The sequence below is a fragment of the Poecile atricapillus genome, chromosome 1 (assembly GCF_030490865.1).
Source record: "Poecile atricapillus isolate bPoeAtr1 chromosome 1, bPoeAtr1.hap1, whole genome shotgun sequence".
NCBI classification, from domain to species: Eukaryota; Metazoa; Chordata; class Aves; order Passeriformes; family Paridae; genus Poecile; species Poecile atricapillus.
Window position 1 is genome coordinate 123,381,902 of NC_081249.1, and position 25,118 is coordinate 123,407,019.

Sequence of the window (25,118 nt, forward strand, 5' to 3'; positions counted from 1 at the left end):
TTACAATAAGACAAGTGGTACTCTGGAACAAAATCTAAGGCACATGTGAGCATCTGTAATTTCAAAAACATTAATATAATTCTGCAAGCAATAAGTAAGAAACGTTATTGAACACAACCTCAATGCATATAGAACTAATTTGATTTACATATAAGAAATTAGCAATTTCTGTCATACCAAATAGAAAAAGAGACCATAAAGATATTGTGCTGTAATAAACCAAGTTATTTTTTAAAATATTTCTCCTTTGGCACACTTTTTGATGGTCTTATTTTATTAATTGAAGAGTTAACAATTTAGATTCTGATAGAAATTAATTATATTACATAAAGAGGTAGGAAAGAAAACACTTTATCTTTTGTAAGTAATGAAGGAATACTGTCAGCTGAAACAATATAGGCACTATAAGAATGTGATTTTTTTACTACATAATCTCTATAATTTTTAAGATGGTAGAAAAGTGAGGTAATTTAGGCTACATTCTGTTGAAGAATTAACATGCTTGAGAATATTTTGCAAATATCTTTCCAGGCAATGTTGAATAATCCATCTTGAAAGCACAGTTTTGTGGCTTTCATTTTCTCTGATTTAGCATTCCTGAAACAGCAATTTTAATTTTGAATTAACTGTTGGACAACAAGTTTTGATTCTCTTTGAATTTACTGCAAAGTGTTTCTTGAGCTCAACATTACTTGCAGAATTTAGTAAACTTTTCTCTTAGAATTATACAGCGATAATCACTCTCTCTGTGGAATTAAAATTGAAACTATTATGTAAACAGATGGCACACATGGTTCCAAACTTTTCCAAGTGAGATAGGAAAAAATTTGGGAAAATTAAATTACTAGAGGAAGATTTAATGAGCTACATTCCAAAAAAACCCCAAACCCTCCCACCCAAAAGCAAACCAACAAAAAAAACCTCGAAGGTGTTAAATTTTTAGACTTTCTGGTTTATGAATATATTGTCTAAAGATAATTTAAACAAATATAAATTTCCAATATATATAGCTTACCATTGTGTGTATATGCACACAAAAAATATTGAACCAGCACATACTCTGTCATTGTAGTGCAAATAAAAAAAGGTTTATAATCCTACATCTTCAAAGTACCCATTTTGGCTTATTACTCACTTAAGACTACTGCTCCCTTTTATTTTGTCTGCAAGTAATATCTAAAATCTTCAACCTGTACTTTATTTTTTGCTCATGCAGGGAAATGGACAAGCTGCTAACAGCAGAGGGATTTAACATTAGGTACTTGACATTTCAGAAATCTCAATAAGAAAACAACAATTCTGTATTGTTTTCTTCAGAAAAACATTCCATTAATTTATGTTTTTTGGAAGTACAGAAGGGCACAAAGTACATTAAAATGTTCTAAATACACAGAACAGCTGCTTTAACAGAAGCAATATTCACCTGATAAGAATTTTTCAGGGTTATATCAAAAATATTGTTCAAAACCAGGGACAAGAAAGGCAGCCTACAGTCACCAGCTATCCCTGTACATACAAGTAGTTCTGATCTGGCATCAAATACTCCTATAAATAAGAAACTGGTTTTTTAATGCATTAGAAAGGGTTTTTTTTCTTTTAAGCAAGAAGTCCAGTTGCAGTTACTAACATACAACACAATCTTGATGTGGCTAAGAAATGTGCTCTCTCCATGCAAAAGTAAATACCAGAATCAGGACTGGATATTCAAGGATTTTCTCATAACCCCCAAAATGTAACAAAATAGCAATTTCACAATTCTTTTTTAAATTTCTTTTTTCTTGTAGCCCTTGTACTTGAAAGAGCTATTGCACTGGGAACAATTTTGCTTTATTTTGTCCCTTTCTTTCACACCTCTTTTTCCTTGCAGTCTGCACTGTGATATCTTTCTGTAAATGGAAGTTTACAAAATAAATAGTATAACAGTCCCCAGCAACATGAGCTGATTCAAGAGAAAGGACTGAATGACTGGTTAATTAACTGAATGTATATTATTCAATAACCCCATTAATTATTCCACAAATATGCCATGCAGTAATTCAATATAACATACCATTGCTTGACTAAAATAAAGGGCAAATATCTACTTTCATATCTCAAAGAATATTAGCTGGTTGATATCCAAAGAAAAAATATGATTCTAAGCAAACATTTAGGCCAGAGTTTTCTAATTTCAAACAACAACAATGGTGATTAAGTCATAATTATGGACAACTTCTCTATGTACTTGTATTCATAATTTTTTCACACATTAAAAGAAATCTGTTCTGTGTAGTACACAACCAGTGTAATTTTTCTTTCACAGGTGTGGGTTAAATCAAGGCAGCTCCAGCATGGGTAAAAAAGAGTTCAAGGCCATCTTTAATAGTTTTAAACCCTGACTTAATTTTAACAAGATTTTAATCCTGCTGAAATTCCCTCAGGAAAGGCTTCTAGTAAGGGAAATATCTGGTCTTGTTCAGAGGATTTAGGAGAAGGTGGTTGCATATACTGTAGGTGGTGGGAGGGATAAAAAATAAAGTTCTCAGGGTTTTCAATATAAAGAACTTCTGCCTGCAGACTTTACAAGGCACTTGGCAACTTTGGAATATCCAGATAGAATTAGACACTTGGCAAGGATTTGAATCTTTGATGGTTTGAGTTTTTTCCATCAGGCTTAAAATATATTTCGAGAGGAAGAACGTAAGGGTGAGGGAGAGGTGGGAGAGAGTGAGATCCAGTGTCGTGTCAACAGCTTTAAATCCAGGGCTGGAGATTGTGCTACAGGGCACACACCTTGCTGCTCTTTATCAGTTTCAGACCCCTGGGGCCCTCTCCCAGGCGGGTCAGTGTTAACTTCAGCTCCAAAATCTTGTCACTACACATTTTGGGGCTTACAAAGATCCCAGTTGTTCAGCCATGCCCATAACAGCGCTCACCTGCTGCTGAGTTCCCAAGGAGAATCTCTGTGCAGCCAAGTGCAAGAAATCTCAAAGAGCCAGGCAGGGGTGGGAGGAGGAGGTGAGTGAACTGTCCCATCCAGGCAGAACTCACCCTTTTCCCCACTGCTTTTCTGCCCTGTTGTTTTGAGCCACTCAGCCTTTCCTCTGCTCTCTTACAAATACAAACACGTGAATTTAGGTTCGTATAAGAGCTATCAAATTTAGCTATGGTTGAAATACTTTTGAAAGAGCACAGGTGGGCTTGTATCTCAAGAATTTCAGTCTTTTCTAACATTTTCTGCATTTCTGTATTAAGGAAACTTCCTTTTCAGACCATTCAGGAAGTACTCTTGCAGTCACATTCCCACTAAAAGATGCTTTAATGGTGGGACTGAGCCTCTTCATAGTGGGCAATGCCAGTGAGCCCTGTGGGGCCTTGCTTGACTCCCTACACACCCCCACTCTCACACAGACAGACCAGGTCTCCTTACTTGTTCAACACTAGATTTTCCATAATATAGTATTAAATTGTTCCATTAAGCAACTCAGTGATGCCAGAGAGACACAGGAATATCTTGAGCTGAGTGCCTCTGACAAGGGCCCCCAAGCAGAGGAGTCCCTTGGTTTTTAAAACTTCACAGTCCACCCATGCACAAATTCAGCTTTTTCTCCTGAGATCCCCAGTGTCCTTCTGCCTAGGTGCCACCACTGGTCTTCACGGACTTTAACACAGGGTTGTACATGGCTCCTGTTGTATCTCTCCATGTAGTCCTCAACAAAGGTGTAAATGATAAAATATTCTCATCAGAGGTAAAAGCCAGCAAGACCATTTTGTCCAGGGACCCTTTATGTGGAAGCAATTCAGTGGAAATATTCAAAGTTAGCTGTACACAGAATATCAAAACTGGGCATTCCTTTACATAGGAAGGGACACAACTAATGCAGCTGCCCATCAGAGACAAAGGTCATCAAGACCTTCCTGTCCTGAAAATTTTGTGTTGGAGCAATCCTTGGACATATTCATTATTGGACATATTATTCGAATTTTGATGGTGTGTTCTTGGAAGTGTTTCAGAGTGCTTTTCCATGGGTGCCCTGGTTCTCTTCTGGCTGTCAATGGTAGGTAAAGGCCTGCTACAGCTTTATAACCTGGCACCTTTTTGGTGCCTGAATTGTATTCAATAGGTGAACTCAGCTATAAATTTTGTTTGTTGAATCCAGAAATTGAAACCAAGCACCTTTCTGTCCTGGCATAGTGTTTGAGTAGTGACGTTTTCAGTTTCTGCACTTGGAGTTGCGTTTTTAGCCAGTGTCCATTTCCTTTTTCTGCAAATAAACACCACCATCTAGAGGAACTGCTGAACCGCCACAGAGGCAGGGACAAGCCAAGAGCTTTTTCTCCTCTCACCTTTATTTGGGAGATGTTTTGGATCCTGGCTCTGCGAGACTGAAAGAACAAGATCCTGAATATATCTGAAAAGGAAAGAGAATAGTCTTATTGTTGGCAGTGTGGTTTATAGGTTGAAAAAGAAAGGTTCACTCCAGCAATTGCTCCTTCTTCTGGAATTTATTCTGTGGATTATCTGCTGAATTTTTTGGGGTTTGATTTGGTAACTAGGCTCTGCAAGACAGAAAGTGCACAGTTGTATGGATGACTGAGGGAGAAAACACATAGAATTTTGTGTGAGTAGTTTATAAGCTGTAAGAAGAAAATTAAAAACTCTGTTTTTTTGTTCTAGGATATTTAGTATGGTAACAATTCACTAAACCTGTTAAGTTTTGAAGTTGAGCTCTACAACAGTACATACAGTCCAGCAGAAAACTGCATAGCTCCATGGTGTGTCTTACCATTCAGAGGATGCAAGTTAATAAGAGGAGCCAGCAAAATTTTTCTGGTCTCTTTTTGTGACCAAGATTTTTGCCAGATGTTTTCAATTTTGTAGCTAGACTCTGCAAAAGTGAAATAATGTAAAGATGTATAGAGCTGGAAACAAAACTCACAGCACCAGTATGTGTAGTGCAGTTTACATTAAAGCTGCCAGAGCTGTTTGTTGTAAAACCCACGTGTTAGAAACAATGTGTTAGCACATGTGGCAGGATAGGAAAACTCAAAGCCCCAGTGGTGTGCTATTGTTGATATTCTTTGATGTGTATGTTAAACCTAAAAACTGCTTTGTGCCTGTCATTTTTGTGGCCAGATTAAAATTATAGAGCTAGGCTTAGCAAGAGAGAAAAAATATGAGTGCATACAGCTGAAAGTAAAAAGCAAAGCAACAGTGTGTGTTGTGCAGTTCGAGATTGTTGGGGGAAAGTGATGCCCAGCACTGTCTTTTTTGTTCTAGGGCTTTTTTAATGGCAGCAGCAGCTACTGAACTGAGAAGGAATTTGCATACGCTCTTCACTGTCCATTTCAAATGTATAATTCACACAACAATCAAGGGGCAGTATGAATTCCTCTCCAGTCAGATGTAATATCAGCTTATTTCCCTTTTGATACTAGCTCCAAAATTGAAATTATCACACAAAACCTTGTACACAAAATGGGCAAGAGGAGAAAACTGTTGCTGGCTTCACCTTCAGCTCACTCTCCTTGAACAGCACCACATGCATTAGTGCTATATGATTTTCTTCTCAGCAGCATATTCTTTCTATCTTGTAGAAATTATATTTAAAATTCAAACCATCCCAAAAATAAGATCCTGAAACAAAATTACATTTGTAGGCATTACCTTTCCTTCCCAATCCCTGAAATTCTCACATAACATGGTGTTATTCACATTCTTCTCGGCTTTATATGCCTTCACATTTTTCACTCTCACTGATGCAGGATCCCAAAAGGAACTGCTCCATTTGCTGATCCCACACTAAAGGAGAAAGCACTTGTTGGCTTTTACCTTCCCAGTTCTGCCTTTCAATAGCACCGCTAGATGGTGGTGTGCACTTGCAAAAGAAATAAATGTATCAGTGATTTCTAAAACACAAAATATGCAGATCCGATGTCGAAAAAATCTTGTCGCTACCCTCAAACAAAATTCCAGGACAGCAATATCTAACAGTAAATAAATATCTAACAATACATAAATATCTAACAACAGTAAATATCTAAGAGTAATAATGTCTTGCACAGTTGGCTATTATGAAAAGAAGAATAGTGATTATTATGAACAGTTTTTTAGGCACAGAAGAGGAATAATTTAATACATGTTTTTGTCTGCATCAGTCTCTGTTCTTACAGTTGTTTCAGGAGCAGAAGCAATCTTAACTCTGGAGTAGTGAATCCAGGGTCCTTTGCCAGCAATTTTGACTGCAGTGAGGACAAACAGCAGGATTTAGAATGGTCCTCTCCACTTGGCTTACAGAGGATCACTGTCCCACCACTCAGCACAGACCCAGTCCCCAGGCTGGAAAGGATGTGCAGGTGTGTCCTGTCCTACGGGTCTGGACAGCACGACATAATTCTGCACCTTCTGCAAAGTGGAACCTCAAGCCATTAGATATCTCTGTAAATCAAGTTTCCCCTTCATGTAAACTTCACCTGGAACATGTGGGATGTGATATGGCCTGCCATACATTATTTCATAGGGACTGATGTTATCCCTCCACCTTGGTTGTTTGTGAATCCTCAGTAAAGCCATAGGCAAGGCCTGAACTCGTGTCATGGATGTTTCCTGACAGATTTTGCTGATTTGTGACCCATTCATATGTTTAACTTTACCACTCACTTGGGGTCTATAAGGTGTATGCAGGTCCCAAGGAATTCCCCAAATCCAGATAACTTCTTTAACCACTGTTGCACCAAATGTGGTCCCCTATCTGATGACATCCCCAAGGGAACCCTGAACCTTGGAATTATATGATTGAGCAAAACTTTCCCCACTTCATTGGTTGTGTATTAAAGAAGATTTCACATTTGTTCACTACTGACTGTACAGTATCAGTCATTCTCTTTCTTATTACTACCTTTTTTAGATGTTTCAAAAGATTTTTCAGCCCCAAAATGTGTGTTTTCATGTTTTATCTTTTCTCTGAGCCAGCTCCTGAAGGATCAGGGGTGGGACTACAACCTGATTCAGTGGTGTAACAGCCCATCCACTTTCTGTCACGTTCCTTTTGGAGATAAGGCTGCTCAATATCTAAGGGGAATCAGGTTAAAACAGGTCTTTTATCTCTGATTGTTTATCATTTGGAAGATTATAAATGCTAGATCATGCTGCTATCCTACATACAAAGAGAAAGGTCGCCAGTTCTCTTCCAAAAACTGAAACAACAAGTGTCCTCCACACTCTGGCAAGGCATGTGCCAGAAACATTTTTTCTCTCAGAAGCAAAAAAGGCAGAAGGATGCATTTGCTGTTAGTTATGCCAATGACACTTGAGGAAATATGTGAAATTCAGTTCTACATGGGGACAAAATTTGAGCAGAAATTAATTTCCAGACACCTGGGAATTTTTCAGTCAGTTTCTGTAACTTCCTGCATGTAAAATGTCTGTATTTACTTGATTTTTCCAATTTTCTGCTTGCATTTGCTGGTTTCAATTCAGCTTTAGAGTTTCCCCTGACAGCTGAGAGCCTTCTTTTCCTTCTAGAGGCCAAAATGAAGGTGAAACAGGCACATGCCAGGTCTGTGTTACATCAGCAGAGAGTGCTCAAAGCTGGAAAGCTGTGAGGATCCTCTCCCTTGGCATCTGTGCCACTCCCACCTGTAAAACCTCAAATCCACACTTAGCACAGCTACACTGAAACTGCTCTTTCTCCTCCTGCAGATTTGCTGACCAGCTTTTTATAGCTTTGCATTACAAATGCTGAAAAATATCATTCTGAGTTGGTACAGAAATATAAACAGAGCTTGACTGGGGATGGAGTGACAGAGATTTCTTAAATCTACCTGTAGAGTTAAACTTCCTAAAGCACTTGAAAGTCTTTGGAGTGTAAGGATGAGATCTTCAAGGTACTTACATATTTATTTGCCATCAAAAAGCACTTAAGCTGATCCAATTTTCTAAAAACATTTCTGTCAGTGCATTTTTCTTTCCTATGCAGATGTTTATAAATGAACATACTGGTTGTACAAAGAAGCAAAAACTCTGTCACCCTTCCCAAGCTCAGCAGACAAACCAACCTGAACAGATGCAAGCTCACGTGAACTTGAACTTAAAAGGTTAAATTTCCTTCTTGTTCCTTACACGTTTTTCTTCATTTCTTTCCAAAAAAGACAGGAGTCAAGAACACAGGATCTGGAGGCTTTAACAGGCATAGCTGGAATTTGAGCTCTGCCTGCTGCCAAGTTTTATTATTGTGTTGTTGTGCTTCTCCTCACAACAACCACCACCACTTCCACAGACACAATATTTACCAAACATCACCTCTGAAATTAAACACCCATAACCCTGAAAAATTCCAAATCCCACGGCTGTATGCACTGATGAGACCTGGGAGACAACAAAGACTGGTTTGATGGGACCGGTCCCATTCCCGGAGCATGGGAAGCACACTGCTGAGGGGAGGGAAAGCACCAAGAGCTGAACACAGATTGCAGTCGCAGGGAGCTCATAAATCAGTGTGCCAGCACAAATCCAGAGTACACAGCAGCAGGGGGAGGGCAGACAGACAGCAGAGCACTGACAGGAATGGACCACACACGGCACCGCCACCAAGGAAACGGAGCAGAGGAGAAGCACTCCAGCTTCTCCCCACATCAGCAACCCTCCCAGGAGCATCATCAGCACAGGGGGCAGGCAGGCTCGACCCTCAGCCTTGCTGGTGGCAGATCAGTGAGCAGCTGCCAGAGAGTTCTCATAGTCCTGTGGGAAATGTTTCCTGGAGATATTGCAAAGCCGCTGGAGGGACTCTTTATGTGGGAAACACTGGGTGCACTCCCCACCCTCCATTTCCACACTGCAATTCCCAGGCAAACGGCTTTGGGAAAGCTTTCCAGGTCCTGGGCTTGATTTTCAGCACAAACACAGCTCCTGAAGTCCAGGAGGGCAGCATCCCTCAGAGACAGGAGAGCAGGACTGAGCATGGGAACACTGGGACATGTATGGCCCAAGAGGATAAAAGCCTCCCTGGGAATCACATGTGCTCTGATGTTCCTGCAGATCCCAGCAGTCACTCTTTGGTTTCCTTCTCCAGGAGCTGCACAGATCTTGTGCTGATGATCAGAAGATGCAAATGCACACAGCCATGATCACAACTGGTGGAAACCAGCCCAGCTTTTGGCTGCCAGCTGAGAGAAGCAATTGGTTGATGGGAGGTGCAAACCAAAACAAGAGCATCAAATATTTCCTTCCCTCTGCTACCTGGAAATAGAGTAGACTTGGCACTTTTAGACAATATCTCAGGAGCTCTTTTGCCAGAAAGACAGCAGATAGACAGCTAAATTAGCGTACAATTAGTGGGTTTATGACGTAGAAAATGGATGACAAAGTCCTTCAGTAAAGAACATGTGATCAGTCCTTGTTTACCAGTGACAAAGGAAACAGCAGGTCCTGAGCATGGAACCTCCTGGCTGGCAGGACAAGGGCCTGGAGGCACATTCCAGCTGCTTCTGCTGGGAGAACAGAGCAGAGCCCAGCCCTGAAGGCAGCTCCTGTATAGTCATAGAAGCACCTGCAGGCTCAGAGGGACTTGCTGACACCCTGCTGCAACAGCCTAAAAGGAAGAGCCAAAAAATACTGGACTGTGCAACACAACTGTTCCTGTGAGCTGGGCTTGCTGCTGCCAGACCAGATCAGCTACAGCTCTGCTGTACCTGCAGCTAGTTTGGGAAAGGTGATGTCAAGGGACCCAGGGGGAACTGGCAGGAAGGTGGAAAGATGAAATGCTTCACCCTGAAAATCCTAAGTGATATTCTAAGATCTCACTAAAGAGTTAAATTAGCTGTAATCTCTTCTGGCCTTATTTGCTGCATTCAGACAGGCAGGACAGATAACCTCACCCTTCTGCATTCCAGTTTTCTCCCTGAGCAGAAAAATGGGCTTCATGTCAGCAGAGAAGCTGAGGTTGCCCCATTTCTGGGGGTATGTACCCAATTTCCATTATAACTTAGAGTCAGCTTTCCCTGCACCTGTGTGAGACATGTTGGCTGTCACCTCTGCTGCTGGGGGTGATGAGCTCGCTGAGGCAAAGGGCTCTTCCAGCCCTCGGTGGTGATTGTCTGTGTCAGAACTTTCTCCCTCCTCCTCCTCCTCATTCTTCTGCAGATCTTGGTCACTGTCATCATCATCATCATCATCATCATCTGCTGCATTGTCCTCAATCACTTCAACCCTCTCTCCAGCCTCGGGGTCCACATCAGTCTTAAACCACACAGCTTTGTAGCCATCAACTGCCAAGTGCCTGTCTGTTTTGAGGATTGACTTCACTTCTTTCTCCTGTCCAGCCCCATCTTCCTTTTCTTCCTCTTTCTCTTCCTGGTCAAAGGTGACAGTGGAAGCTATGGACCCCTTTGGGAGACTCTCTGTTTCCTCTGCACCAGAAGAGTACAAGGCAGGTGCTGGCTGCTCTGGCACAGGAGGCTCTGCCTGGACACTGCTGGTTTCTGATGGCTCATGCTGCTTGGTGTTCACATAAGGCTGCTCATCTTCCTGGTAATATTCATTCTGGTGACCTCCAGAGATATCTGTGGAGAGCTACAGGAGGAGAGACACATTGTGACTGTGACAGGAAAAGAAATGGGGGGCAGGAGGGAAGGGGTGGCTGCAGTGACTGAGCTCCTGCTCAGGAAAATTGGTCTGCAGAAAGACCTATTTGAAGCCAGGGAAAGATGCAGATCCCTGGAAGAAACATTTTTTTATTGGCTCTATTTCTGGAGTTTTCTCAGATGAGTGGATTTGTTCTCCAGGAGGGCTGAGCACCAGCACCACAGACATGGTGATTTGTACCCACCCCATTCTGCAGTGGGATTTCCCTCACTCAGGGTGAAGGACTTTTGCTACCCACCTGAGCAATGTGCTCTGCGCTCAGGGCTAGGCTCCTGGCAGGCCCAGCCTATGGCACAGACCAACATCTGGTCAGACAAATTACACCCTAAACTTCCCAGTGACCAATCTGCCAGGGACCTGAGAGGTCCAAAATTAAATAGCTCAGGTGCAGACAAGTGTCTGAGCCCGGGCTTTGGGATCAGATATGAAGGGACTCCTCTCGTTTGACTAGGGGAGGATGAACCACAAACAGGTGTTTTTCAGAGACTGCCCCTGATGTGTGCCATGTTTATCCTAGATTTTGTGCTCCATGGAGCTGTGGTGCTCTTCTTACCACGTCTGCCCCTCATCCACCACACAGCTCCAGCCTCAAGGGCAGAAAGAACAGCAGCAAACACCACCAAAGTGATGCCACCTCTGCAAACTTCATCTCGGGAGTGATTCACCATCCTGACACCAATGTGTGGTACTTGGGCAGCCCATCCATTCTTCCTCAGATCCCACTTTCTAACTCTCAGAATTTCAGGTACAAACAAGACACTGACCTTTTTCTTCATCAGGTATTTGACAGGTTTCCCGTACCATCTACTGGATTTCCATACCAGCACTCCAAGGAAGACTAAGACAATTAACAGCAGTGCTGCTAATGTGCCGCCTAAGATAGCCATGTCCTGAGCAGAGTACATCTTGTCAGAGGGGGTTACAGCTGCAAGGAAAACAAACCAGTGTTACAAAGCCTGAAAGTGTCAGGCAGCATTTTCCAACACAACTCTTCCCTGTGGGAGAAGCTCCAACCAATTTTTGAAAGGCAAGAAAGCATCTTGTGCTGCAGAATGTGGCAGTCATATATGATGTCACAGAAAATCTTTTTTTGCTGAGGGCAAAAAAGCAGAGGGCTTCTTTTGTTATTACGCAGAATATTGTCATTTCCAATAAATTCCACAAAGTGGAAATAGCAGCCATTTACAGGACGGTGACTTTTACCCCGTAATTTAACTAAGTTAATAAAAACCTGACTGCATCTGGCAAGTATTTGCTACATGGAGTAAAGCCATTTAGCTCTTTGACTTTCCCATGTCACCCTATTACACTACACCCTTCTACTGAATGCAAAAATAAGGTTTGATTGTACATCTGTGTGTGAAAATGCAAAGTTTCCTTTCATCTGGAACATCCCCTCCAATACAGATGAGCACACCAAAATAAGCAACAAAAAATCAGAAGAGGAAATAGGAAAAGCATTAGAAAGTCCCCAGGACAATAAAACCTTTTCTGCCCTTTTGTAGCTGTAGCAATATTCCCCAGTCTGCTCATGGTCAGTGCCACTGGTCAGTGTTAGGTATCTGTACAGAGATTGACACCAGAGTGGAAAGACAGTACCATTTTCAGCTTTGCTTGGTGGTGGTGGTGGTGGGATTATTTAAGTTTCCCAGCTTCAGTTTGTAGTATAAATTACTCTCATTAATGATTAATGAAATAAGATTTTGTTCTGCTGCTGACTTGTTTATGATAATGGAATTGGAGTATTCCCTCTGCATTTGATTCCGCCCTCAGTTTATCATTAACACCTTGGCAAGGATTTAGGACCTCAGTGAATTTTTGCTGCTTAATCTTGTCTCCTGGGGAGCCACAGCCCACAGAGAGTCACAGAGCTGTGTAATTCTGCATATTCAACAGCACCATTGCTTTGTGTGGCTTAAGCAGCAGGGGCAACATTTCAAAGTTGCCCAGAAGTGTTGGTACATTCTTGGAGCATTTGTAACCCTGTGAGCTCACACATGGACTAGTTTTATGATGGGCTGTGCCCTTAAATGGGGTTTTAGTGGCTTTTAGCTGTGAAGTGACACTACCTTTAGGGAATCCAAATTTAGACCCAGGAGCCCATTTGTTTTTCCCATCCCACAATGGTGGTGATGAGAGGGTGAAGTGATGGAACCTCAATTGCACATCATTGTGTAGAACCCAGTGAAGCCTGGGCATTGTCTGCCTATCCTGAGATAAAAATTCATTGCTATTGGTCCATCTTAAAGCATAAAAGTTTCATGAACTTCAATCCTAATTTATTTATAAGACTAATTTAAGAGTCATTTCTTAGCAGCATGGAAGTGTGAGCTGTTTTTACATCGACAAAGTTAAACAGTAGCTGGAGGGTTACGTATGAAGCCTCATGTCTCTCTTAGTACTCATGGGCTGTTTCTCCTGTAAGACCATAAAGTTCTGATGTGAAAGACCCTGACCTGCCCTGGGCAGAAATGCCTTGGCTCATGGGCAAGCCTGGCTTTGGGGCGTGCCAGCTGCCCTCTGCTCTGCGTAAGACAAGTAAGAACATTGCAGCTTTGTCTGTGTTTGGCTAAAAAGGAGCAATGATGTGCCAAGGTCTCCTTTGCCATGATAAGACATCCTGGGTTATTTCCCAGCATAAATCAAGCCCAGATTTAGCTTTGGAACAACAAGAAAAGACACTCCCATATGCAGCACCACTTGAAGTCTCAGGAGGCTTTTTGAGGCATGTGGTGACTGTGCTGTGAGGATGTTGTTGGAGTGTTTTGCCTCTTAAAGCCACAACAGAGCCTCCTGTAGGGTTGGGGTTGGCCTCAGCCCAGGCCCACAGGCTTCAGCAAGTGACCCATCATGGCCAGTTTGCCACAGAAATAGAAAAGACTCCCCAGAGCAGAAAACAGAGACCTTCCCAGCCTACCTGTGGCAAGGATGACTTCCACCACAATTATGGTGCTTGCCTCCTGCAGGCTCAACACATCTTTTCCAACAGCCTGTGGGAACATGGGAAAGAGATGGGCTTAGGGACTTCCAGATCTCCAGTGCACTCTCCACGTCTGTGGGGGGCCCTTTGAGGAGAAAGTACCTTGTCCCTGTCCTCAGCACAGCCATTCACTGTGGCTGCACAGCCTGGTCACAGGGCAACAAGAGCTCTGAAGATTCTCTGCCCTGGGAGTGGATGAGCTGAACCACATCCCTGCCCTGTGTTCAGTTCCCAGCACAGTGCAGAGCACAGGTTCTGAGGCAGTGTGGGGCAGGAGCAGCAGGTTGGACCTCCCTGTGCTTGCCTGTGGATCCAGCAGTGCTGTGGCCAGGCTGGATCAGAAGCTCCACAGGGCATGGCTCTGTGCCAGGCAAGCCTTAGGCAGGTGTGTGGACAAAAGGAACATCCAGCTTCTTACAAGTCTAAAGTTAGTGAGTGCTTCCTTTGACCCAAGCAAAAAAGGGATCTGAATTCCTCCTTCTTTCCACACCCCTGACAAAATACCCAAGACAGGTGCCCTACCTGGATGGTCACAGTTCCTGGGGACTCCAGCACTGTGTTGGTCAGGATGAGCCCATCCCTGGTTGCGATGAAATCAGTGCTGTTTTTGAGGAAATACTCAATGTTGGGGTTGACTTTCTGAAAGGTCAGAGAGCAGGTGATCAAACCACCCTGTGCTTCACATGTATCCTCCCAACAACCCCTTGGCAGGCTTTGTCCAAATCACCTGAGGTGTTCTGAGGACAGGGTTTTGAGGAGCAGGTGTGGAGAGTAATAAATAAACCTGGGCTGAGCAGGTGAGAAAGGCTGAACTCAACTGTGTTCACATTGTTGCTCAGAGGCCAAGAAAGCACCACAAAAATATTAAAAAAAAAAAATCTCAAGTCTTAACCCAGCTTCTGTTGGCAATTTTAGTACTTCCCTAAGGAAAACACACCTATGCAAGTGATCTGTGTGGGAATGGCTTTGGAAGAGGGAAGTCCAGCAGCTTCTCCCCATTACATCACACCATAAGTGGTTCTGGTTTCTGTGGAATTTCCAAGGGAATATAACATGAAACTCTAGAGGACAACATGTGTTTCCCTCTCCCCACCTCCCATCCCTCGTGTTTCCTGATCCTGCTTTAAGCCTGAAGCAGTGAGACAGAACACAGAGCACATTTAGTTTCTTACATCAGGGAAATCCTGATCCATTGCTGTTATCACCAGGGGGGTGGAAGGATCTCCAGCTTGGTAGACAAAGCTTCTCCGGGGCAGCCCAGCAAACACCGTCCCGTTGTAGACCCCCTTCTCAAAGTAAGGTGGAAAATTGCTTTTATTGATGACCTTGATCTCTACAGTGGCTACAGAGTATTTCCTTATGTTGCTGACCTGGGCAGCCTGCAGAGAAAGAGAGAGAGCTGCCAGACTTCTCCTGCCCCTGATGAGACACTAAAGGACAGGCTGGATCTGGAGCCTGTTGCAATTCCCAGCTCAGCAGAATGTGGCCAGGGTGAATTTCCTTTGCTGTCACCACCCACACCTGAGGGGAAACGCTCAACTGCTGCAGGAGTTTCGCATGTGGGTTGGTGCAAGACATAGGTCAAACACTGGGCCCTTCAAAAGAAGGGAACTAACCAAGTTATTACTGAGGTCACTGATCCCTGTAACACCCCGCTCAGTTTCCTGGAAATCCAGCTGAGCTGGGTGGCTGGCTATAATGTCATCACTTACCATAACTTGCAACAAAAAGGAATCTGGGGAAGTCACTATTTTGTTCATGGTTAGATTCCCTGTGTCTGCATCCACTGAGAACACGTTGTCTGTATTCCCTAGAGAAAATACAAAGACCATTCAAACATCAGATTCCTTCATAAAGTGACCTGGAGCTCACAGACTCATTTCTTCCACATCTTAGTGAAAATATCCTCAAGGAATTTTCCTTGGGTAAATACCATTTAGCCAAGGAAAAATGCTGCTTTCCTTGTCTGCCTGGCTGCTCCAGAGACTGGGAGTGCTGGCCAGGGATGCAGAGGGACACATTAGATGTGTGTGAACCCAATTAAATGAGGCAAGACAACAAAGATTTGCATTTCCAGTGCCTAGGCCCACAGATTGCCAGTGTAAAGTATAATAAATGCCCAGAGCCTCTGGTACAATTTTAGGATTGAAAATCGTCATCCAGGTCCCAGTCTGCTCTGGGAATGCTTATTTCTCTCTGCTGATTACAAAGGGAGTCTAGACACATACCTTGTATTTATACACAGGTAGAAATCAGATCCTTACATCTGTGTGGGAATCATAACAATACCTATGTTGGATACGTGTTCTAAGATCAGCAGAATTTTTAGTTCTTTTCCTCACCCTGGGATACTGTGGGCTCTCTGTTGACAAGGATGTGAGTCACTGACTGTGGAGAGGGAAGCCAAACTGCATCCAAATACCACTGGAATTTAATGTTCTTTAATACATTTTAATACATTTTTAATACAGTTGTGATATCAGGAGAATATCACAACAGTGGTGCCATGAGGCATAATAGATAAAGGGAGAGGAACACTCCACTTGACCAATATGACCTTTGCTTTGATCCATTTGAAACCAAGACTAAAACAGAGAAGATGAGATAGTGGCAATGTGCTAGGAAATAAAAACACAGTTCTGGGCAATGAATAGAAATTAGGCTGATAAGGTGGGAATTTAAGGTTCAGCTCAAACACTGCATGAAAGTAGCATGATCAGATTGACAAAATCACATTTAAAAGCTTAAAGATAAAACATGTCTCATCTCACAAAAAAAACAAAGTCTTTTTGAAACATTTCACTGAGACCAGTTGGTGGGACTGTATTTTTTTTTCTTCCTCTATGTACAGTCTGTTTCCTCTACTTAATCATCAATGTTCTGCGGCTCTAGTTTTGTCTCTGTGGCAGAAACAGAGGGGCAAATCCCAGGCCCTCCCTCAAGTGCTCTTGGCAAGTAGCACAGGAGACATGAGCTGTGTCCCTTGTGGAAGGGGACAAGACCTACTCACCCCCAACAATGCTGTACACGATCCTGTCACTGATGGTGTAGTCAGGGTCTATAGCATAGATGGGCCCTGGCTCCAGGAGGAGTGGCTCTGTCTGCAACAACAATTCAAACAATCACACACCACAGGCCAGGACCAGATCTGGAGCTCTCCCAGCCCAGTGCAGATCCTGTGGCTCTGCCTGGGCAGGACAGGATTTGGTGCCTGTGCCAGGGCAGAGGTGAGACAGCCTTGAGCTGGTGTTCCAGCTCTTGCCTCTCCTGTGATGTGCTGTAGGAGCAGAGAGAAGCAGTGCTGCTTGGGGTGGGGGTCTGACAAAGGCTCCCTGTTCTGCTGAACCATCTGGAGATGGTTACACTGGAGACCAGCAGGAGCTCATGGAAATGTTTCAGTGCTTCCCACTGGGAAGAGCACCAGGGGCACTGTCTGAGCCCTCTGCTCACCGACATCTCAGAGATGTTGACCCTGCCAGAGTAGGGGCTGCTGATGCAGACGCTGGCGTCATTGTGGATGCGGGTGCAGGGCAGGAACCAGGGTGCCCGGGTGTCACTCTGCTGGATGGTGATGGTTATTGTTGCAGTGGCATTGTTGCTGGGCTCAGGGCTGGTCACAGGCCTGTCCTGCCCCCAAGGCAAAGCACACTGGTGAGACACAGGTTTCACTGCCAAAACAAGGGCCCATCTGCTAAAAGCAGTGGCCTGGGGCCCTTTAGCCGCTGTCACTCTAATCTGTTTAATTAGCAATTTATGTGAAGGTAGCTAAAGCAGTAGGTTATCTTGCTCTGCTGACAAAGGTGGGCTGACTGCAGGTCTGTCACTGGAATTAATGGACAGGGAAAGGCTGCTCCAATTGCACCACCCCACCACACCTAATCCCCACCCTCCCTCCTGTTATCCCAGAGATGTCCCATCGAGTCTCATCCTTCAGGTAAGAGGGACCATGCAAAAGAGACATTCTGTTCTTCCCAAACCACTTACCCTGGCATACAAGAGCAACGTTGTCGAATTAAATTTGTCATAGTCCAATGTTTTTTGTAAATAAATTTCTGGGTTATTAACTCCTCTTATGGCAAAATAACCATCTGTGTCCTGGTAAGGCAAAAGAAAAACTCCTATAGCAGACTCATTCACTGACACATTCCAAATCCTGCTCATTGCTGTCTTTGTCATCCCTACTGGACCTTTAATCCTGGAGACCTGGATGAAGGGCACTGCGGGAATGTCTGATGTACTTAATCTTTGTTACTACACACTGGAGTTGCCTGGCTTATCAGAAAAGTTTGTTCTTGTGAATCTCCTCTCCCAGACCTCCTGCTTTGACTGCCCATCTGCTCAGCAGCTTCTGGATGAAATTTTCTAGATGAAATCTATCACCTCATTTATTTCCTACTTCTAGCAAGTTGCCAACAATCCTTGATTTTGGGTCCCTAATAGCCAAGCAATCTCACTTCCATGCACAGAAAAGGTCAAAGATGGTTCAGCCTTTGAGAGCTGGCAGGATCACCCACCTTAGCCTAACACAGCCGAACTTTGAAAGAAACTAAAGCTGAGTTGAAATATCATGCATTGCATTTTACTTTATAACCTTCCACACTTGCTTTGGTTCCCCATTAATTTTATGCCTTTGAATTTCTAAATCCCTCTGAACTTACACCAATGTGAATGCAAAGTCTGATCCCAGAGCTGAAACCTGGTGGTTTCTGCTCACAGGAACTTAAATTCCCTGAGGATATTAAAGCACTGACTGCTCTTTCCACAATGCATTTCAAAAGTGCAAACAAACATTTGGCTTTTCTCTTGAATTTCCTTTTGATTTGAGTTTACAGCCAGCTCTTGTGCCCTAGACTGTGATTTAACTGTGTGCACAATCCATTTCCTGTGCTGCTGTTGGCAGGCAGGGCAAGGACTCCTTTCCCCATCCGACTCAGCGCAATTCTGAGTTCCCTGAGGTACAAAGGTCTCCTGATATGTTTACAGATCATACCAACAAGGCTACCCTGAGTCATTATGGCTCTGAATATCCTAGATGAAAGTTTAATCTGTACAGTGCATTAAAAATGTGAGCCATAAGAGAATTCAATACCTGCAGCATTGATGGCTCTGCTGCACTAACCAAATCAATGTTTGGGGTTTGTAAAAGTTGAGAGAACTAAATGCAGTGATCTTCTCCTCAAAGCTGGGGTTCTTCTGCATCCAGCTTCTCTAGAGCTACAGTTTGTCCCCAGAGATGCTCACCTGCACTGTGGTAGTGAGTTCATAGTAGATGGTGTCCAGGTCAGCATCAGTAGCACTTAATTCTTCACGGGCTACAATGGCTGTGTCTACTTTCGTATCCTGAAAAAAACACATTGTTGTAGTTATTGTTTGTGTGAAATGGATTGAAGCCCTCTCCCTGTTGACCCTTCCTCAGTCCCACAGTACCCAGAGAGCAGTGCCCTCTTCCCTTCCAAAAACCCCTTACCTCTGGGACATCCCTGGTGATGTTTGGCTGTGCAAACACGGGGCTGTTGTCATTCTCATTCAGAACTGTGACTAGGATTTCCAAGGATTCATTCTGGGCAAATTAAAGAATCAAATTAAAGGATCAAAGACAAAAACAGACTGTTGGGGCTCAACCTGCTTTGCAGAATGGCCAGAGGGGATGGTATAAGGATGGGGGCTGGATGGGGCTGGGCTTGTGGGCTTGCTGCCACCTCCTCCTCAGTGGCAGAGCCTTGGCTCTCTCTGTGGCTATGAGAGCAGCATGTCTGTTCACAAAGAGAACATCTGCCCATCCCAATGTGAGGATTAGGAAGAGCAGAGGGAAGCAGGTGCTGCCTGCAGTCTCAGGGCTCAGTGGTGGGAGAGCACTCACCTGGCCAGCAGGGTCTGTGCAGATCAAGTACAGCAGCAGCACAGGGTCTTCCTGCATGAAAAACAAACCCACCCACTGTAAAAACAGCCCAAGAGTACAAACTCTGGCTAAAGCAAATGAGCCAAATCCATGCTTTGATGAATCAGAAATGCTTCTGGGCTTTATCTTATTTTCAGGAATATCTAACTTTTTCTTTCTTTCCTTAATGCTGGGGTCTTGTTTATGATGATATCAAAGCAGACACATCTTCTAGGTGCTCTCCCTGCAGTTCTTGTAAGTTGTTGGCAGAGCTAATCTGCCATTCTCTCTCACCTCAGGTGAATTCTAACAGATTTCTTTTAAAATTGAATAAATCAGAAACATTCTATGCAGCAAGTACAATGGCACCTGCAGGGTGTTAGCTCCAGTTGTTGCTCTTCACACAAGTGAAAGTGGGGGTTTACATTGAAAGGGAGCTTAAGGATGCCTGTGGCTGTATACAAAGCACTCTAGGGAGCTAAAATAATTTAGCAGCAACCTAAGTGAACACAATGACCTTTTATACTGCCTTTCTGCTTCACACAAGATGACAAAATCCCAGAATGATTTGGGTTGGAAAGGACCTTAAAGCTCATCTCATTCCAGCACCCTGCTACAGGCAGGGACACCTTTCACTATCCCAGGTTGCTCCAAGGCCCATCCAACCTGGCCTTGGACCCTGCCAGGGATGGACCAGCCACAGCTCCTCTGGGAAACCTGTGCCAGGTCCTCATCACCCTCCCAGGAAAGAATTTCTTCCCAATATCCCATCTAACCCTGCCCTCTGGCAGTTTGAAATCACTCCTCCTTATCCTGTCATTCTAGGCCCTTATAAATGGTCTCCACCGCTTTTGTAAGCTCCCAAACTCACACAACTGAAATAACTTATTCCCTTTAGAAACAAGTTAAGAATCCCTGGAAGCCCAAGGCTCCAGGTAGAAACTCATTGCATCCCAGCATTATCCATCCCATCCTTACAGCCCTGCCAGCTAAAGGCTTACCTCATAGTCCACACACTTTGTCAGCTTCAGCTCCGAACCCTCAATGGTGAAGAACTGGCCATCGGGGAAATTGGGGTCAATTGTTAGGGTGTAACCTGGCTGCACGTGGACAGTAGTCACCACATAAGAACATTTATTTTCAGGGACACTTGGTTTGTTGTTATCAACAGAACATCCTAGAAAAACACACAAATAAGATGCAAAATTTCCAAAGGATTCTCATTGTGAAGGAGCTGGGTGAGAGCTGTGGTCACAAGCTGTGGAGAAAAGGTGTCTTGGAGCGTAGCAGCACCCCACCTGTAACAGGGCCACCCCCTCCCATGGGAAACATTCCTCAGAGACATGGACCTCATCAAAGAGCTTACCTGGTTCCTGTGCCAAAACCTGTGCCAGGAGGGGCAGCAGAAAGAGTGCAGACACGAGAAGCCAGTGAGGAATAGCCATGGTGAGCTGCCAGTTGCTGGAAAATCCCTTTTTCCAGCTAAGCTGATCTTCTCCCTGTTCCGCCCTTGCCCTTGTCTGCGTTCACCACTTTATGGCACCAAGAAACAACGGCTGGCTGTGAATTGCCGTGGTTCAACCTTTGCCTCTTTGCCCCATTGGATGACTTATTGAAGGGTTCACCAGTCAAAGAACAGGATTACACATAAATCCTCGCTGCTTCTTTTTTCCCTGGATCTTTCCTATCCTAAACTCTCTGTGGCAATGAGGATATATTTGAAGCAGTTCAGAACTCAGAGCCAAGCCCTTGCCCAGCTGAGCATGAAGGACAAGGGCTAGTACTTGGGAAGCTGCCTGTGTACTCCAGGAAGGGACACAGGAAAGGTGGAAAATTTAGTTTCTGATGTGCCAGAGTTGGGGTCTGTATCACGTAAGGTGAGCAAGTGGATCCCAGCATTGACAAGGCTCATCTGCAGTCCAGGGAATGCCCAGCAACTTTGTAGGGAAAACATATCTCCTACTGGTGGCTGATCCTCGTAGAGATGCTTCCCAGAATCCCCTTTCAGGAGTTCCACACCAGGAAATCTTCAACTATTGGAATCTCAGCAGCTTCCTGAAGTTTTCAGGGGACATCTGCTCTCACTGGTCTTTTAAAATTCTTTCTGATTTCAGGAAGTTGTCGGATGCTGCACCTCAGCCTGGTGGTTTTTAGCAGCTTAATGAAATCTAGGCTGTCAGTACTCCTTCCAAAAGTATTCCAAAAGGAATCTTACCTAGCAGAGATTTCCTATGGACCAAAATGAACGACTGCCAAGGTTTGTTCAGCTCCTCAGTAAGGGAATGGTACTTAGGTGTGTATTTGAGTGGGAACAGCTCCTTTTGCAGGTGTCAGGTCCCTCATAGATGGTGAGAACTGCCAGAGCAGGATGGACTGGGCAGGGCTGCACAGCACAGGATTGCAGCTAAAGATCTTTATTTTAGAGCTTCTCTCCAAATTCCACTGGTTTTACAGGAAAGCTGGTGTGGCTGTTCCATCAAAGGGGGGCAATCTTCCTGTGTGGCACAGGGACAGCACATAAACCTCAGTAAGTGGGGGGAACAAATTATTCCTCGTGGAGTTTGTCTTTAGTGGTTCTAAGAAAACTGGGCCACCAACTCCAGGGACAGAATGGAGAGGAAACAACTTCTACAGTGAGTATCTCTGCTGTGTAGCTCTCAGAACATTTCTTTGCCATGAGACCTAACATGTGCCTTTGTTCCTGCTACATGGAGCCCTGACTCTGACCTCTATGCACAGCTGCACCGTAGGCACTCCCCAGTCCCAGCCATGTGTACCACCATGCCTCCTGTAGGGGAATCCTGGCAAAATGCTCCTCTCCTAATAATTCCTAATTATTCCTAATAATCCAAGACCTTGTAAAGGAACCACCCTTATTCTAGTTTCCCAAAGAGCAGCCAAGGCACAGGCACAGTTAACCATTTTTATTTGGGATCAGCAGCAGGCAGTCAGATGCCAACACAGAGTGAAGGGATGTGCTTCACCCAGGCTCCATCTACTGACAGCAGTACACACCCACATACATTTCACTTTGCATAATCTCAGAGGTTTCATTGGCTTTTTACTGCTTTCCAGGATTATTTTTATTTATTTGCCTATCTCAAGAGTTTTTCCTAAGCAAGAGCTTCCCTGTTTATTTTCAAGGCCATACATGTGCAAAGCTGTCTCCTTGGCTGTTTCTTTCCCTTCACCTTCATTCAGAACCATCTGTATCTTCTGTCTCATCTGCAAACAGCTGCTTAGAGAAGGGACAAAGGTTCTGGCTGATAATGGCAGCAGCCTCCCTGGCATCTCTGTCCGAGCGGCTGTGGGAAGGGAAAAATCAGGGATAGTCCATTATTTCTGGCAGCATGGGCTGCAGGAAGTGTGACAAGGCCACCTTGTGACATTCAAGGATGACTCCAAGGAGCAGGTGTATGATGGAGGGATCATGGCAGCCTGCTGCCAGGCTGTGGACACAAGAGGTACCAAGGGCCAGCTTATTCCTCCTAATTACAGTGAGTTAAGAGTGAGATGTCTAAGGGAAAGTTGTTGGGCATTAGGAAAAGACAGGTGCTGGGACAACCCATCTTGAGATGTGTGTTTCAATCAGCACCTGAATCCAGACAGGGTAGCAAAGGCTTTCTTTCAATTTTATCCATTAGATCACATTTCCTAATGGGATGAATAATTGCTTCAATCCAGAATGACAACTCTTAGGAAATGATTAAGTAAAGATATTATTTTGCTTCCCTGGGTTTTCCTGGTTTTAACAACTGATTTTTCTACAGCCCTTCATAAAATTCCTCTTTTGGCTTCAGTATTGTGGGGCTCAGAGTCACAGAGGTGACCAATCTCTCCCACCTACCTGGTGTTCAGAAAGCTCTGGTACAACCAATAAAAGCAAAGTTCTTCAGGGTTGTTTACTCCTTCTCTCCCCTGCATGTCTGTGTTGACCGGGCCAGGAGAGCTGGTTTAGATGAAGATAATTAATAATAATAATTAAAAACCCCAAACCACCACCACTGCAGGGCAGCACTTGCACCTTGTGCTGTATCTGCTGCTGTGCTCACAGACATGGCCTCAGTGGGAGCTGCTGGCCCAGTGTGGCAGTAAAAGGTGGGGACAGGGACACCAGAGGTTTCCTCTCACCTGCGCTTGCGGCCCATGAGGCTTTGGATGAATTTCTGAACCTGGGCGTTGCCTCTCATCTTGCTGTACTCACTGGTGAAGAGCCCATCCGAGTGCCTCTGGGACCTGCGTGGGGACAACGTGGGACAGCACCTGCACCTCCCAGACACAGCACGTCCCACTGGAGACTTCCCTGCCACAGGGTGGCTGTGGCTGGTCCTCACCTGTCCTTGAGGCCCACCAGGTGCTTGACCAGCTGCTGCACGTAAGCGTTGCCGTTCATCTTGCTGAGTTCGCTGTGGAAGAGCCCGTCCGCGTGGCGCTCCGTCCTGCATTTGGAACAGGGAAGGGGGAGGTCAAAAGGAATGGTTTAAAAGCACACAGGAACAGGCATTAAACACTGCTGCCTCAAGGCAAGAGAGCCCCAAACACACATGGGCAAGAATTTGTGTTGCTTTGGCAAAGTTTCACAAAAAATGGGAAAAAAGGGGAGTTTTAAAAATATCTTTGTTAAACATCACACAGGAAAACAACCTGCCCTTGCTTTTGCTGGTGTAATCACCTTACCACAAGGATGTGGGAATGTGAGGTTACTGATGATTCAGCACAAAAGAGCGGGGCAAGAGGCTGGAGAAGTAATGAACAAAGATCCAGAGACACAAAACTGAAGAGCACTTAGATAAAGGCAGTGAAGACCAGCCCTTGCAGGCGACTCCCTTGGTGAACTTGGTGAACTTACAGGGTTGCCTATTTCTGGTTATGTTTTCATGGGACCAGGCTATTTGAAACAGAAACTCTCACCTTTATCAGGCTGTGCAAGTGCATGGGAGAAAATCAGACTCAAAAGTGTTTTTGTAATTGTGTTTTGTTTTGCAGTCACAAATTTCCTCACAGATTAAATAAAATTAATGTTCCTGTTCTTAAGAAAAAACATTTACAGTATTTGCATTCATTTAATTAAACCTGTTTAGGGGAGAGGAAGATTCACAAGCAAGCAGATTAAGTTCAGGAAGGCAGCTAAAAGGCTGGGTTTTCAGCTAGCAGGCTCTTTGAACAGAAACCCAGAGAAAAAGAGAGCAGGGTCCCAAGAAATGCTTACCTCTCCCAGGGTGGCAGAGATGCTGAGAAGTGGGACAGGACAATCATGGGAATAATTACTTGCCACAGAGCTGTCATCATGGAAACCATGTTGTCTCCTGAAACAAAGCCTGAGGTTTTGTGAGCAGCAGGACAAGTGACCCTGGTGTGTATCTGGGGCAGTTCACCTGTCCCATTGAGATGGGGCTGTGGAAACACCACCGCTGTAACTAAACAAGGCAGGAATTCCTGCCAGCAGAGATAAACACCTGAGGACATCTGCAAGGGGCTTTCAGACAAAAAAGAATCACATGTGCTAAATAAAATTCCTTCACATATAGAGGAAGGGCTCATGTGTGTGCCCATATCCATGTATCCTCTAACCTTTCAAAAAGGAAAAATGAAATAACACAGATTTGCAGTCACAGCAGGCCCTCCTATTTTGTTTTCTT

At 44.3% G+C, this 25,118-nt stretch overlaps 2 protein-coding genes across 2 annotated transcripts; both read right to left on the minus strand.

Annotated features, from left to right (window-relative positions):
* Nucleotides 1-7,880: 7,880 nt before the first annotated feature.
* On the minus strand, nucleotides 7,881-20,984 carry CDHR5 (cadherin related family member 5). The gene is made up of 14 exons (XM_058850055.1): nucleotides 20,846-20,984; nucleotides 20,481-20,656; nucleotides 19,462-19,512; nucleotides 19,069-19,161; nucleotides 18,843-18,941; nucleotides 17,586-17,696; nucleotides 17,052-17,228; nucleotides 16,612-16,702; nucleotides 15,314-15,411; nucleotides 14,774-14,980; nucleotides 14,124-14,240; nucleotides 13,539-13,611; nucleotides 11,386-11,546; nucleotides 7,881-10,549 (listed from the first exon to the last, which is right to left on the minus strand). The coding sequence occupies exons 1-14, from the start codon at nucleotides 20,922-20,924 to the stop codon at nucleotides 9,956-9,958; spliced, it is 2,127 nt and encodes a 708-aa protein (XP_058706038.1). The 5' UTR covers nucleotides 20,925-20,984; the 3' UTR covers nucleotides 7,881-9,955.
* Nucleotides 20,985-22,416: 1,432 nt separating this feature from the next.
* LOC131591550 (glucagon family neuropeptides-like) lies at nucleotides 22,417-24,777 on the minus strand. The gene is made up of 5 exons (XM_058862365.1): nucleotides 24,689-24,777; nucleotides 23,814-23,918; nucleotides 23,611-23,715; nucleotides 23,327-23,428; nucleotides 22,417-22,784 (listed from the first exon to the last, which is right to left on the minus strand). Exons 1-5 carry the CDS (start codon nucleotides 24,775-24,777, stop codon nucleotides 22,673-22,675), a joined length of 513 nt encoding a protein of 170 aa, XP_058718348.1. The 3' UTR covers nucleotides 22,417-22,672.
* Nucleotides 24,778-25,118: the final 341 nt, after the last annotated feature.